Source organism: Corythoichthys intestinalis, chromosome 5 (genome assembly GCF_030265065.1).
Source record: "Corythoichthys intestinalis isolate RoL2023-P3 chromosome 5, ASM3026506v1, whole genome shotgun sequence".
Classification (NCBI taxonomy): Eukaryota; Metazoa; Chordata; class Actinopteri; order Syngnathiformes; family Syngnathidae; genus Corythoichthys; species Corythoichthys intestinalis.
This window is the reverse complement of record NC_080399.1, coordinates 40,958,085-40,974,299: the sequence shown is the minus strand read 5'-3', so window position 1 is coordinate 40,974,299 and position 16,215 is coordinate 40,958,085. Positions and strand designations below refer to the sequence as shown.

General features: G+C 41.3%; 1 protein-coding gene across 4 annotated transcripts in view; it reads right to left on the bottom strand.

Moving 5' to 3' along the window:
- tspan33b (tetraspanin 33b) overlaps nt 1-13,908 on the bottom strand; it is a 38,021-nt gene extending 24,113 nt beyond the window's left edge. For 3 of the 4 annotated variants that reach the window (XM_057836852.1, XM_057836853.1, XM_057836854.1), the window contains exons 1-2: nt 1,765-2,191; nt 175-232 (exon numbers count right to left, since the gene is read on the bottom strand). In XM_057836852.1, the coding sequence (XP_057692835.1) occupies nt 175-232; nt 1,765-1,875 (169 nt within the window). In that variant the 5' untranslated portion in view covers nt 1,876-2,191. Of the gene's footprint in view, nt 1-174; nt 233-1,764; nt 2,192-13,766 lie in introns of those variants that run through there. The other variant, XM_057836855.1, reaches the window with a different exon arrangement.
- Between the last annotated feature and the right edge of the window lie 2,307 nt (nt 13,909-16,215).

Sequence of the window (16,215 nt, the reverse complement as noted above, 5' to 3'; positions counted from 1 at the left end):
GAATGTCAAAATTCTGGTTAAAAATGTGCATTATAGGTAAAATGAATGATCAAAACCGTCTTTGAGTGTGAATACTTGTTTGCCAATTATGGTCATTTAACTAAGAGGTTGACAATAATAATTCATCATAATAAGTGCAAAAGTGGTGTTTAGTTAAAAAAAAAAAAACTATACCTGTGGCTTTCTGGACTTTTGCATACACGCCAATTGCAACAATCAACAAGGAGAAAACCTAGAGGGGAAAGACACTTTTTAATATCGCGCCACAATTCAACATAATATCATGTTTGTGTTTTTGAGACAGCTACAGAGAGTTAAAGTGACTGAAAGACTTTTTACAAAATGTTAGCGGTGGGGAGTGTTGTTAATAACAGCGTTAGAGTATAAAGGTGTTTCCAACGGCATAATTTTTTTCAGTTGTGAGTAATGTGCTTCATAATATAGTAATATACTTAATAACCTATTGACATGACACGGGAAACGGGGCCGATCCGTAGGGGACCTATTTTCAAAAACTTCCAAATTCAAATATTTTCAAAACCAAAGCTGCTACCGACCTAAAACCAAAACAGGCATCTACCTTAGCCACAGGGGCGGACTGGGACTAAAAAGCAGCCCTGGACTTTGACTCAGCCCAGCCCACAAGAATTGCTATACGAAGGGAAACACCGACCCCCTAGGGGGTTCGGGGGCATGCCCCCCCGGGGATTTTAAAAAAAATTATTTTTTTTTACACATTTTATTGTAAAATGCATCCATTTCGTGCACTTTGAGAAAAAATGAAGAAAATGTGTCTACTCTAGACTGTGACTGTCTGACTTGAGGCGCTCAAAGTACTGCAAGGCTGAACTGGAGTTTGATTCATTTTCTGTACTAGCTCTATGATCAACCTGAATAAACAAATGAAAGAATTTATTTTTCAAAGCAAGTTTTATGTATCCAATTGATTATAATATATCTCTATATATCTCTGTCTATAAAATGACTTCATTGTTTATGCCATAATTCAGTGGTCTCCAAACTATTACACATAGGGCCGCAGCGGGCGAGGGATTTCATTCCAACAAAACAAGACAACACGTATCCACCAATCTGGTGTCTTACAAGTGTAATCAGTTGATTGCAGTCAGGTGCTGCTTGTTTTAGCAGAAACTTCTTTGGTTAAACTGTCGGTACTCGATCGGTTGAAACAAAAACCAGGCCCCACAGCGTCCCTTGAGGACCGGTTTAGAGACCCCTGTTGTGTTGATTTAAATGTGATTTTTATGGTCTTCATGTGATGTAAAGCACTTTGAATTGCCTTGTGTTGAATTGTGCTATATAAATAAATTTGCCTTGCCATAATTAATCTTGCCATACAAGTAATAAATTTCAATGAAAATACAATAAACATTTCAAGACAAATCCTGTATACATAACCTTCATTGGAAAGTATTAACCTTAAAACAAAACGATATATAAATGATTAATATATATAACATCAATTTAACTACCTAAACTTTAAAGTAAAGTTTATTAATATTTTGTTATATTTCTTCTGAATTAATATTGCTGCTGCGTGTGCATACGTTGTTTTACAGCTAAAATATTTTTCTTAGGAGAGTGCTAGTAGGACTAGCATACTGTAACTTGACACGATTGCAAACGGGTACATGGGCTAGCTGGCACTAACCCTTTAATTGTCATTTATTTCATTTAAAATGTAGCTACCTGGTGGATAACTGCCAGTATACCGAGCAAGTAACCCTCTTCATCACTACTTACTTTCCCTGCGTTTGTCTGCGGAAGTTCCATATCGTTACCCCCCTCCCTCTTCTTTTCTCTCTCCCTGCACCGGTTGCACGTCAGAGCGGCTGCCGCTCCCACACTCAGCATCGCCGGGGGCTGGGCTGTTGACTTGTTACCCGACGTGGCCGTTGCAGCTTGCGAAAATATTTGTCAATTTATGACATTTTAATGCTTCGCTCTCCAGTTTCTTTAATTTTTTTCTCCCTAACCTTCTCAGCGCCACCCTTCTCTTTTCTTTTTTTGCCACCACCATTCGTATTGACGCATGTTGCTATTTTGCTTCCACAAGGATCCAATGAAGGCTACTCTGTGCTTTCTTCGTTCTTCTATCAGATTGGCAGTGCCAGGCGCATTGCTGCCACCTGTCGGATTGGATGCGAACTGTAGTTAATCAGAGGATAGGGGGGATAAAAACAGTGATGTATAATTAATGGCGGCCGCCGGCCGTCCAGGGCACCGGCCGTTCTGTGATCCTCCAGAACCCACAGATTACCAGTCCGCCCCTGCTTAGCCATATATGAGTCTCCATGAGCAGCAGCATAAAAAAATTCAAAGTCGTTTCCTTATAAAATCCCGATCAATTATTTTTTATATATAGGTATAACAAAGCTTAAAATGCCTAAAAAATTCTCAGGTTTTAAACTATATGCACAAAAATCACCAAATGCAGAGATAATCACCTATATTTTCAGGATCAATAGCAATATTTAACATATCATACTAGTATAAGTTTTTGACCAAAATAGCGACCTAATTTTTTTTTTTAATTTACTGCAAGTTTTCAACAGCTAATAAATCACTCAATTTAACATCAGAAACTTAGTACTTGAGGAAAACATGCAGAATCAATTATAAATAATATGTAAATAGATTAATGATAAATTCTATATACAATCACAACTTATTATAGAATAGAATAGCCCTTTATTATCATTATACAGTTATACAATTAAATTGTGGAGCATCCCTATACAGTGCAGGATAAGTTAAAATCTCAAAAGTAACGTGCAAGTATGAAATCTAAATAAACATAAATATAAAATCCATATGAGATAGTCCTATAATTCAGGCAGTGCAAATAATCAATGTGGTGTTACCAGGACGTGAGCTTCGTCTTTCAACAATCACATAGCCTTTTTCTATGCCTTGCATTTTCTGGTCACCTCGACTTGTACAAGTCCCTGTTCCTCGCCGTCTCCTTTCTGCCCTCCTCGACTCCTTTTCCTGCCGGCTGGCCACTCCAAGAAATTGTTCTTTTTAGGTTTTGTGTTGGTTTTCTCCTAGTGTGACTTGTCCCTGTGATTGCCCATTGTTTTCACCTGTTGTTCCTGCACCTAGGGTATCCTCCAACCTGCATCCTCCTGTTACCCAGCTGTTTCTCGTTGTCTCGTTACCCCTTGTCTGCGTGTGTGTATATAAGCACCCAGTTTCTTTTCACTCCTTGTTGCGTCATCGTCAATGAATGTCGAAGTCATGTCCAAGCCCTCGTGTACTAGTTCCTCCGATAAAGTAAGTTTTGTTTGAACATTGCCTTTTCGATCCCCAGTACTTTTGGTTTTACTTTGTGTTTTTGTTAGTTATTATTAAAACGTTTTTTGAGTTCACCGCCACCTGCCTTGCTGCTTTTTGTTTCCTTGCATTTGGGTCCACACCACCTGCCTGCCCTATTTTCCTGACAGAATGACGCAACCAATTGTGGACCCAGCGGGAAAAATCCATTTTCGGCAGGCACGCTGATGGCCATCAGCTCAAACTAGGCCCACCTGCCGACCACAGCACATTTTGTTGAATTCTGATTTTTCTGACTACGAGGAGGATCATAATTTATATGATCTCCTATATTCTGATTCTGACTCCGACCCGGATTTTGATTACACGCCCCGTGTTTCCCCTGGTTATTTTTCTTTCCACCCTCCACACTCTGTGTCCCGTTCGGAGCTCCTGGCCAAAGACTCCGACCTGGGGTCCTGTTGGGCCATCTATCGGGGACCCCCCCCCCCCCCCCCCCGGGGTGGTCTGCGGGGTCGCACAGGCTCATTGCGGCCTAATGAAGCTGTTCTGCCGCCCCTACCACCTGAATCACTTGCCAAAAGGCTAGGCGTGGTCGTCAACCCCGATGGCATGCAGCGGTGCCGACGTCGTGGCTTCCCGAAGTTACTGTGCTGACGTCCCCGCCTCCCGCGCTGACGTCCCGACTTCCCACGCCAACATCACGGCCTCCCGCGCCGATGTCCAAGCTGTCCGAGGTGCCCGTCCCGGCGCCTCGCCATCTGGCCTCCGTCCCGGTGCCCGCGCCGACTCCCCCCAGACAAGTGCCCGCGCCGACTCCCCGCAGTCAAGTGCCCGCACCGCCTGCTCCTGGTTTCCACGCAGACTCCGCTCCTGGTTTCCACGTAGACTCCGCTGCTGTTCCTCCAGCAGACTCCACTGCTGTTCTGCCAGCAGACTTCGCTGCTGTTCCGCCAGCAGACTCCGCTGCTGTTCCGCCAGCATATTCCGCTGCTGTTCCGCCAGCAGACTCCGCTCCTGGTTTCCACGCAGACTCCGCTCCTGGTTTCCACACAGACTCCGCTACTGTTCCGCCAGCAGACTCCGCTGCTGGTCCGCCAGCAGACTCCGCTGCTGTCCCGCCAGCATACTCAGCTGCTGTCCCGCCAGCAGACTCCGCTGCTGTCCCGCCAGCAGACTCCGCCAACACCGCTGCTGTCCCCGCAGTCAAGTGCCCGTGCCGACTCCCCGCAGTCAAGTGCCCGCACCGCCTGCTCCTGGTTTCCACGCAGACTCCGCTGCTGTCCCGCCAGCAGACTCCGACGACACCGCTGCTGTCCTGCCAGCAGACTCCGACGACACCGCTGCTGTCCTGCCAGCAGACTCAGATTCTGACGCCGCTGGTCCGCCACACGACTCCAAAGCTCCTGATGACTTGGTTCCTGGGCCTCGCCCCGACGACGCTGCTCCCTGCTTCCTGCCACGGCTTGGCGGCATGAACGACCGAGCCCTACCTCGTCTGGGACGCCCGCCTGATCAACCCGTGCAGTCGCCCAACGTCTGGCGACCCAAACGCCTGCCCGATCGACCCGTGCACGCGCCACACGTCTGGCACCCTGAACGCCCTCCCAATCGATCCTTGCAGTCGGCCCACGTCTGGCGTCCTGGACGCCCGCCTGACTAGCTCTGATGGGCTGACGTTGCGCTCTCCTCTGGGCCCCCTTTCTGCCCGCCATGTTGAGGACTTTGTTTTTGTAGGGGAAGTCTGGGATCCGCCCCTTTAGGGGGGGGCTACTGTTAGGTTTTGTGTTGGTTTTCTCCTAATGTGATTTGTCCCTGTGATTGCCCATTGTTTTCACCTGTTGGTCCTGCTCCTAGTGTATCCTCCAACCTGCATCCTCCTGTGTTACCCAGCTGTTCTCGTTGTCTCGTTACCCCTTGTCTGCTTGTGTGTATATAGGCACCCAGTTTCTTTTCACTCCTTGTTGCGTCATCGTCAATGAATGTCGAAGTCCTGTCCAAGCCCTCGTGTACTAGTCCCTCCGATAAAGTAAGTTTTGTTTGAACATTGCCTTTTTGATCCCCAGAATTTTTAGTTGTACTTTGTGTTTTTTGTTAGTTATTATTAAAACGTTTTTGGAGTTCACCGCCACCTGCCTTGCTGCTTTTTGTTTCCCTTCATTTGGGTTCACACCACCTCCCTGCCCGTTTTTCCTGACAGTTCTTCGTCGCTTCTGAAGTCACATCCCTGGAAAAGTTTGCACCAAAACAGTTGAAGAGGGACCGCCAGGAACTCCAGCAGGTGCTCTTGTGCTTTACTGCACATCAGGGAGTCCCACAGCGACATTCCGAAGGACGCCATGTGTGCCATGGGGAGAGATGGCCGCTTGAGGACCGCCCGGCCTGTTTCCAGGTCTCCCTTGTCTTTTGGAACATCTCCAGGATGTTGGCCCTGTGTGTCCCTGTGTTTGCCTGTGTGACCGTGTTGGGGTTGACGACCCCCATGATGAGCCCGACGCTCTGCTTCTCGATCGTAGAGCGTGCCAGCACCTTCTGGGTCAACTTGAAGCCGGCCTTGACGGACTTGTAGTTCTCCTACCTGGCCAGCACCTTCCGGCTCGAGAATCGGGCCGTCCTCATCCTCTCCGGCTTCTAAAAAGCATGTTTGTTTTAGAAAGATAGGTGTTTTAATTCATCATTTTTATAAAGTGAATAATGCTGGCCACTTACTTCAGCCCCAGGACACCTGGGCAGCACCATACAGCTGTTATTGTGGAAGCTGCTATAGATGTTCTTCCAAAGGTGCACGGTGTCAAAGTAGACGAAAATCTGCTTGTTGCTGTCGGCGTAGGGGTTGGTGTAGGACCATTGTGTTTCACTGAAAGTTATTAGATTGAAATATTACATAAAATAATACATGTAAAAGCTGATTGTTTTTTAATATGGATGCTGAAATGTCCAAAAAAAAAATCCAACATGGCCGCCATAGCAAAACAATGAGGTTTTTACGTTGATATTCTTGTGAATAAATGGTCAAATCCCAAAATTTCTTTATAGATATTGACATAAAACAGTCTCGATTCTTGGTTAAAAGCAAAAGAAAACGTGCAGGTAGCATGTATTTTACATAAATATGGCGAATGTGTGGCTCGTCTTTAAGCCGGCTCCATGTGTAAACAAAGAAGAAAATTCTTACGAATAAATGCTTTAGTCACTGAATTCTTTATAGATATGGACGCAAAGCTGTCTCGATTCTTTGTTAAAAGAGCAAAAAAACGGGCGTCACAACGTTTCAAAATGCGTGCATGGCACGAAAAATGTAATATTTACCTTGACTCCTCGAACAAATCACTCCTGAGACAATCCTTCCTGTTTGTATGCGGTACAGCTTTCGTACTTCTTCAAAAATCCAAGCTTGAATCCGTCTTAGACATGAGCGTGTCCCGTCTTCGTCTGACTGTTACTAAATGAAGCTCGGCCCCCTATGATAAGGCGTGACGCAAAGAATGACGAAGTGTCAAGTCAATAGGTTATGAAGTCTATGATCGGGGTCTGAAGATACACACAAGTCACGGTTCAGTCCGTACCTCGGTACGGGTGTCACAGTTTGGTACAGGTTCAACAGAAGAAACAAAAAGGCTTTGTTCTTACAGCATTTGAAAGTTAACGTTCGTACACCGTTACTCTGTTATGTAGGTGAAATTATTTAAAAAAAAAAAAAAAATTCAAAAAGTGTGACCTATGTTTTATTCATTTATTTTTTATAATGAAAAAATCTGTTCAATTCAATCAGTTAATATTAAGCTATTTTATGTAAAAGATGTTATACAATGTATAATGTAATAACATGTAGAACATGAAAAGTAACGTCAGTAACTAATTACTCTTACAATGAAGTAACTCAGTTACAAACTCAGTTACTTTTTGGGAGAAGTAATTTGTAACTGCCACTACGGTAATGACTTTTTTAAGGTAAGATTAACAACACTGGTCATTGTTCATTCATCCAGAAGAATATTTTTAAAGTCGCAGGTTAAACCAATCCAAGCATGATGTTATGCTGGAACGGAAAACTTCCCATGAAGCTGAAATATAGAACTGTCTAAAATGTAAGGGAAAGACGAAGAATTAAGCTTCAAGGAACAAAACTAACTGAATTAATTTTTGGAAAGGAATGACTTAACACATTGGCTGCCATCAACGGCGATATCTGTCAATCCCATTTTGAATTGAGAGGACGGCTGTCGTTGTCAATGACAGCCAACAAGTTAATGCATGTGATCCATTATCACGGAGACTGTTGACAGTAACTCGTTGCTTCATTAAATTGCATTGAAGCAATCTATTTTTGTGACGTTGGAGAATTTTCACTGCAGCACAAATGCTGCAGATAGAAAGTACTGAAGTTTTTCTGACATAGCCGTTTTCTTTGCCTCTGGCTTTTTGCTGACCTATGCTACTTGTCACCAGTACGCTTATGATCGTCACATCTAAAACTCTTTTCTGACATATTAAAGCATTGTTAAAAAAAAAAAAAAAAATGCAGAGCGAGATAAGACTACATCCGCCAAATTTTATAGTACTGGTTTTCTTCATGCTGCGGCTTCATCGCGTAGATTTGGATTTGTACAGCAGCAAATTAGGTGACTGTCAAACATTGCAGTGACTTATTTGTCAATTCACTTAAACTGCTGTGCAGTATATGACGTGCAGGTGATTTAAAGCAACGGAACCCGCATGTTTTGTGTCAACATTTCAGTAGTTGCTAAATGTAATTCATATCTGTAGGGAGCTTCTATTTCTTGGGGAATGCCAGGAAATACAAGATAGCATTATAGCCACTCCACTTCCTGTTTTTGTTTTTTTTAACAGGTCCAGCTCCTTGGTGTAGTAAAGTGTATCCCTCACAAAAACTTTCTCTGTTAGTAATATACAGTGCCCTCCATAATTATTGGCACCCCTGAAAGGATGTGTTTTTTATAGGGCTATCAAAATTATCGCGTTAATGCGCGGTAATTAATTTCTTTAATTAATCACGTTAAAATATTTGACGCAATTAACGCACATGTCCCGCTCAGACAGTATTCTGCCTTTTGGTAAGTTTTACAGCAAGGTTTTTTGTGCTGTCTAACAGCGAACTCTTGTGGTCGCTTTGCGACATGGTTTATTGCTTTCTTTCCAGTTCAATATGGCTGCACGACGTCTCGGGCTGACGCCTACGTTGTAATGTTGTGCTTATATGATCCTTGGACAAGATTTGTCCGTAAGTATGGTTGTTGTAAAGAATGTACATATTATGTTAGTAAGCGAAATGTTATATTTTTTGTATGAGACGCTTTTTGTTTATGTTTAGTGAACCTGTATAGCGTGCTAAGCTAACGTTGTTGCTAATGCAATGCTTGTGTGCTTTTTTTAAAAAATAGGACAGTGGTTTGAGGCCATTTTATTAATAAATCAGATGAAAAAGGAAGAAGTCTGATTATTAAGGCGTCGTTCACTAGCTGTCTAGCTTTGGAAAAAGTAGACGCTTCGGAGTGAGGACAGCATAGACAGATTTAAAGGACAGTAGAGTGAAATGCCCACTACAGTCCTTATGTACCGTATGTTGAATGTATATATCCATCTTGTGTCTTATCTTTCCATTCCAACAAATTATTTTACAGAATATATATATATAATTTACAGAAAAATATGGCATATTTTATAGATGGTTTGAATTGCGATTAATTGCGATTAATTACGATTAATTAATTTTTAAGCTGTAATTAACTTAAAAATTTTAATCGTTTGACAGCCCTAGTTTTTTAGCTTCTAAGATTTTTTTTTATTCAAACAATATGGGACCCTAATGGAAAAAAAGAGAAAAATCCAACCTTCAATCCAAGTGCATTCATTCAGTGGGGAAAAAATCCCACATAAAGAAAAAATTATTTGACATCAAATAATGTGTGTCACAATTATTAGCACCCCTGGTGTTAATACTTTGTACAACCCCCTTTTGCCAGGCTTCAACTGGGACCGTGTGCTTTGGTCAGATTAGACCAAGATTGAGCTTTTTGGCAACAAACACTCTAAGTGGGTCTGGTGTGCCACAAAAGATGTGCATGCTGAAAAGCACCTAATACCCACTGTGAAGTATGGGGGTGGGTCAGTGATGCTGTGGGGCTGTTTCACTTCCAAAAGCCCTGGGAACCTTGTTAGGGTGCATGGCATCATGAATGCTTTGAAATACCAGGATGTTTTAAATCAAATTCTGTTGCCCTCTGCCCGAAAGCTGAAGATGGGTCGTCACTGGGTCTTTCAGCAAAACAATGACCCTAAACATATGGCCAAATCTACACAGAAATGGTTCACCAGACACAAAATCAAGCTCCTCCCATGGCCATCTCAGTCTCCAGACCTTGTTTTCTTGGCAAAAGGGGGTTGTACAAAGTATTAACACCAGGGGTGCTAATAATTGTGACAAACATTATTTGATGTCAAATAATTTTTTCTTTTTGTGGGATTTTTTCCCCACTGAATGAATGCACTTGGATTGAAGGTTGGATTTTTCCTTTTTTTTCCATTAAGGTCCCATATCATTTGAATAAAAAAATATATACTGTATATATACACAGGACTGTCTCAAAAAATTAGAATATTGTGTATTCTAATTTCCTGAGACAGTCCAGTATATTAGAAGCTAAAAAAACACTTTTTTCAGTGCTCTTTTTAAAATAATTGTGGCTAACAGGTTGTTACACATTCAAACTGCCTAGCAACATGTGATGTGTGGTTTGCGTTGCTTGTGTGAATTTCATTGTTAGGGTTGAGAGAGTTGACAGTTTAAGAACAAAGTTTAAATGTAGTTTTTTATTGCGCCTGTGGAAACATAACATGATAAAACCAAAAACAGAACATAAAAAATAATTCAATATGAAGTGTTTTCAGGCTCCTATGAGGTCTGCCAAAGCATTTAGCTAATCAACCTCCATATGTGTTTTGATTCGATAACTATAAAAGAAACATTGCACGCAAAGTCACTTTCTTTAGCCTTCTATATTATGTGAGCATGTTACATAAGCCTAACAAGTACAATTTGACCTTGGTCATGAGAAAAAAAAATCTCTGCGCTGAATGTGTATCTTCACATTGTCTGGAAAAGAAGGCAAATTTGTTTTCCTTCAGCTGTCGTCGTCAACAGTCGCTTAGATGAGAAGGAGGTGAAAGCAGGGGGCGGCTCGTTTGAGGAGCTCGGTATTCCCAGAGCTCAAAGCCAAACACGAGGAATTCTTCCAGTCGAAAGAAAGAGCTCAGTGCAAAGCAGGAATCACAAATGAGGTGTGGGCTGCTCACACTGTGCCCCGACACAATGCAGGAAACAGACACACTAAATGTGAAGCCTGTAAGGAGTTGCTGAAGTGGGGGTGTGGATGATATTATCTGCTCAGGGAGCTGTTTTCACCCAAAACACGAGCCACAATTCAAAACATTACGATACAGAAAATAGAAAAACAGAGCTTCTTATAGATTGCGCTGTCAAAAATAATTTCCCTCCTATTCTTCATTGATCTCTCACCTTAAATAAGATACTATACATCTTCCCCTCCCTCCTATTCACAGATATACATTGAAAAATAACTGGGTATGTGCAATCCATTGTTAGCCATAAAGAGGATTTGTTTTGTGGCTGAACTGACTCGCAGTCTTTTATTTCATATATTTTGTATTCCACCCAAGTGTTTGGAATTTATTCTGAGGGATGTAGTATTTCTCTAACAAAAGAGATGCAAACAAAAGAAAATGTTCTTGTTTTGTTCACTGCTGTGTTTTAAATATATATATATTTTTTTCAACAACTGACTTCTCTTTCTTTTTCTTGAAGAATTTTGAGTGTGTAGGAGTGAGGCTACCAGCAACCCACTTTTCCACTGTGTTTTTGTGTACACACGCATGCTGAATGTATCGCTCGGTTTTTCGGGCTTTTCAAAGAGATGAATCAGGTGAATAGTGCTGGGAGGTGAAAGACAGCTGAACAGAGCCACAGGGACATGAAGACAAAAGGCCTGATGGATTAGAACCACAGTGTTCGTTTCCGAGCTGATGTCCGATTTACAAAGACAACGCAGCCAGTCCGGGTCACTGCAAATATTGCTCAATGCCTGTTGACAGGGATCAGGTCCACTTACTTAGTAAGATTGGAATTTGAATGATCGTGTAGCAAACCGAAGGGCGGCGTAGAATTTCACTGAAATAGAGGGCCAATTTAGTTCCGAACCAACTAATTTGCTGCTTCAGTGGGCTTCGGTGGAATCGACTTTGGCCGAGGTACATTTCTAATGAAAACAATAACAGTTTGTTGTAAATGACATTTTTATCCTTGACATACTGGAGAACTGAAGGGCGATGTGTTGTGTGAGGTTCCACATTTGTTTTTTCACGGTTGGACAGCAAAAATGGCAACGAGCGGGTGGAGGAATGCAAGTGGGATTCCCAGCCACTGTCAAGTTGCCCTTGGGCAAGCCACTGGCTCCAGCCCAGGAACCCAGTCAGCTAACATCACTTCTTGCATGCTTGTGTGTGATCTTATTCTTAGTGAGGCATAAAAAATAAATTTCCAGTAGAAGGATCATAAATGTAATTATCTTTTTAGGGGCTGCACTTTGGATTTTGGAAATATGCGGATGTTTTTAGCCAGACTGACTGTCATTTAGAGACTTGTTGGCATTTCACAACATCAGAAGGCTAAATTTAATCTATGTTATCACAGTTGGCGCGTGCATTTTAATGCAAAGGCATTTTGCCCATAGCCCTGGGCTATTCAACCTATTTTTTTTTCTTCCCCAGTTCATTTTTTATTCTCATAGAAATTTGTGGTGTTTGATGCTGGGAGTTGAAGACACATTCAACATTCTTATGTTTGTTTGCTTTTATCTGAGCTCAAGTGGGTTGTAAAGGTAAAAAACAACAACAACAACAACAAACAAACCATGAATTCAACAAACATATGGGTAGGATTGGTAATTTCTCCACAGCTAAAAATCGCCAAAATAAGATGTGATAAAACGAATACAATCTGTACTTAATGGGCAGTTGCAATGCTGTTTATACTGTATATGGCGGAAAACACTCAGGTGACTTGAAGTTCTGCTCTGAGACCCCCAATTTGGCCACATTGCAAAATTGTCCGATGTGCATGTGTGATACATCATTGGAAAGCTTAAAATCTCAATTTTCTGGGGTAAGAAAAATTTTGAACAGGAGGGCATAAAAAAAAAAAAAAAAAAAATTTTAAAATAAAAATTCAAATAGAAAAACCCTATCTGGAGGTGAGAGCACGCAAGAGCAGAATTACAGACACCATGACTTTAACGAGATATTATTGCGTACTTACCTTGTTTCAATCCAAAAACTCCATGTAGCATGTATCACTGAGTGTGAAGACACAGCAGTGAATGGCCACAGCTGGATTATGGGGGGATTTCATGGGTGAAACATGGTAATAAAACAAGGGTTGCGATGCAGAAATCGCAGACATCAAGGAGTGGTCGAGATTTTCTTTTTCATATATTTGCCTTTTAAAACTTTTTTTCCTCATTTTTCTTTGTTTGGAGCGATTATTTATCATCTAACATATCAGAGAAATTGAGACAGTAACAAAAAAAACAAAAAGGTAGATATCCGTGACTTTTTTCCAGACACCATTTTTTCATTGTGATGTAATTTGTTTTAAAGTTTAAAATATGCGAGTGAATAATTTTTAATTTTTTTTTTTTTTTTTTAAACGAAATATTAGACATCAATTAATGATTCCAAGCTAAAAATGACAGACAATTTGAAAAATAAATGTAATTAATTACCTTCATTTTATGGCCGGGGTGAAACAAAAGCGGTTGCGCGATGTCTGTAAACGAGGGATTTCAGTGTAAAACGGACAAATTAAAAATAGTTCGGGGGCTTAATGCGCCATGAATCTGCTATGGCACCATATAGACATATTGTTCTATCAAAAACAACAGTTGTTTTGGCTTAAAATACAGCAGTTTCTTTTAAAGAGGAGGGCAAGAGCAGAAATAGCTTTTTCATTCTTGTCTGTGTTTTCTGCCATATGCCAAATGTAATGTTCAGGAAGGCAGTTAGAAAAGCTTGCTAAAACTAGCACTGAAAAGCTTTGTATTGTTGATACAATGACTTGATTAAAAAAATTGGAAGAAAGCACACAGTATTTGTCAGCCTGATTGATGAGCAAGCAAAAAATTAAAAGGGGGCAGGGGAGGTGAGGTGCGCCCGCCGATTGTTACCTCAGACACAATTTAAATTAGACTTCTTCATTTATTATGAATAGAATTTGCTCCACACATTTATTAATTTCATCTTTCCTGTTGACTTGCCTTGAGCTCCCTGCGAGCTAATGATATGGATAATATGTATTGCCCACTATTTGACAAATTCTGTTTGTCCCTTGTTTTTTTATTTAGTTTGCACTGACCTGAACACCACTCAGTACTCACCCAAAATAAGAAGCTGAAAAAGAAGAGAAAATATCGAATGCAGGGGTTGACGAAGGTGAAGGTCTCAGCTCGATCCAGATTATGTTTTCTGTCCATTTCTTAGTTCTGCTTCTCTGGCACGCGAATGGAAGCACTGTGAGTTGAGCTCCAAAAGAACAAAAAGATTGGTTATGCACTTCACTGCCATACGAGAGAAAGGGGTTCTAGGCTGGTTGTTAGTGTCTAAAAAAACAAAAGGGGATGGTCTGGGGGCCAGTGACACAACCACCTAATGCTGGTGTGGCCCAGAAACATCCATAAAGACCTGCTGGTCATAATAAACATATGTGAACGACAACAGCTAAATGGAATGCATCCAAATGTTTGATATATTAATATTATAGATTGGGGTGGGGAGGTTAATGTACAATGCAGCGTTTTTAATCCAGTATTCAATAACAATATGCCAAGTGAAAAGAAAAATGTAATAACAATAGCCTATAGTCCAAGGTTGAGTTAGTAATCAGTCTGTTCTCTGCTACACAGAAATGGTTGAAGGAAACTACTTCTATGGAGATTTTATCTATACTATGTCAGTGCCCAAAGTTCTTTATAGGGTCCAAATCAGGTACACACTTATGCCAACCGCTGAACCATAAGGTACTGGATGACCCAGAACTCTAGTACTGTGGTACCTCAAGTTTAGGTACATGAAAAATTCATTTCACGAAAGGTTTTTCAAAGCTTTTTTTTCCCACTTCATCCATTATCTCGTGCTTAATCCGGGGTCGGGCCGTGGGGGTAGTAACTGTAGCAGGGAAGCCCAGACTTCCCTCTCCCGAGCCTCCTCAACCAGCTCCTCCGGCGGGATCTCAAGGCATTCCTAGGAAAGCCAAGAGACATAGTCTCTCCAGCATGTCCTGGGTCGTCCCCATCCCTCTTCCGGTGAGACATGCCCAGAACACTTTTCCTTGGAGGCCTCCAGGTGGTATCCGAACCTGATGACCGAGCCATTTCAGCTGGCTCCTCTTAACGTGAAGGAGTAGCAGCTCGACCCTGAGTCCCTCCCGGATGACCGAGCTTCTCACCCTTTTTCCATTTTTCACTTCATATTACGTAAAATTATTCAGCATGTGAAATATAATAAGTACTCTAAAAGATACCTATTTCCCACTCACAGAACATTTAAAAGTCCAAGTATAAGATCCTATTGGTCAGAATCTTTCCCATTATTCTCAGAAACCATGATTCTGTTGCCCTATTGGTCAGAATGTATTTATCTTTTATTTCAATCTGGTGCTACTATTAAATTTAATGTGGTGTATTAGTAAAGATTGGAACCAAACAAAATGATTTACATGTAAAAATGTGCAGTGTTGTCACAGATTACTTGAGAAAGTAATTACTGATTATGCCTCAAAAAGTAGTCTAGTTACTTTACTGATTGTTATCAAAGTAACTAAGTTACTTTAAAAGTAATTTATCACTTACTTTTACCAATTTTTTTCCCATTGCCGCATTAACATAAGAATGACAACAGAAAAATATCATCACATGTAATTGACTTTCTGATAATGGAATTTAAAGGGGAAGATCAGAATTTTTCACATAAGGCTTGATCTTTGAGTTAGCGGAGGTTTAATTAGTCGATGGAATTGATTTCAACCACCATTGACTCATGCTAGCTTAGCCACTCCTGAGGCCTTAAACTAACAAATAAATGATAAACTGCATGGAATTTGTTGAAATCAACTCTGTAAGAGCCATATTCCTGATTTGTGTTATTTGTAATTTTACTCCTGACCACTAGGGGCTGTAAATGGTGTCTTTCCACTGATCTGGAATCAGCCCCAGTACACTTAAAATGTCAGCTAATAATTTCACAGTTGTTGGCAGTTAGGAGGGCAAACAGTTTTTGACTGTGGCTTAGTGTAGCGTGCAGGAAAGGAATGTACTCATTTTGTTTGTTTGGTAAGAATACGTTTTTCAGTTTGCTTTTGAGTTAAGTTACAAGACGCCAGCAAAATAAACTGTTGAACTGAGAAAGGGACTCGCTGGTGTTTGCTTCGCTTCGTCAACTGCACTGGGCGCACGTCATCATCACAAACTCATAATTAGCATTCAGAACTTGAGTAGATACAGGGATTAGTCAGTACAAACTCCACCAACTAATTGTACCCCGCTAACTCGAAGATTAAGCCTCATGTCAAAAATTCAGAATTTCTGGTTAGGGTTACCAGAATATCAGTGCCAATATAAAACAATACAAATTGACTGCACATTAATCAAAAACAAACAAATGAATTGCACTGTGCAATAACCAAAAAGGTCGGGGCGGCCGCGAATGCGCACGCCTAACCTGGAAGTACGCCGTACAGACTACAGACTAACCTTGGCCAGAAAATGTGGCGGCAACTAAGCACTTTACACTCAAGCGAACTTATAACACATCCTAAAGATGCTTAACAAA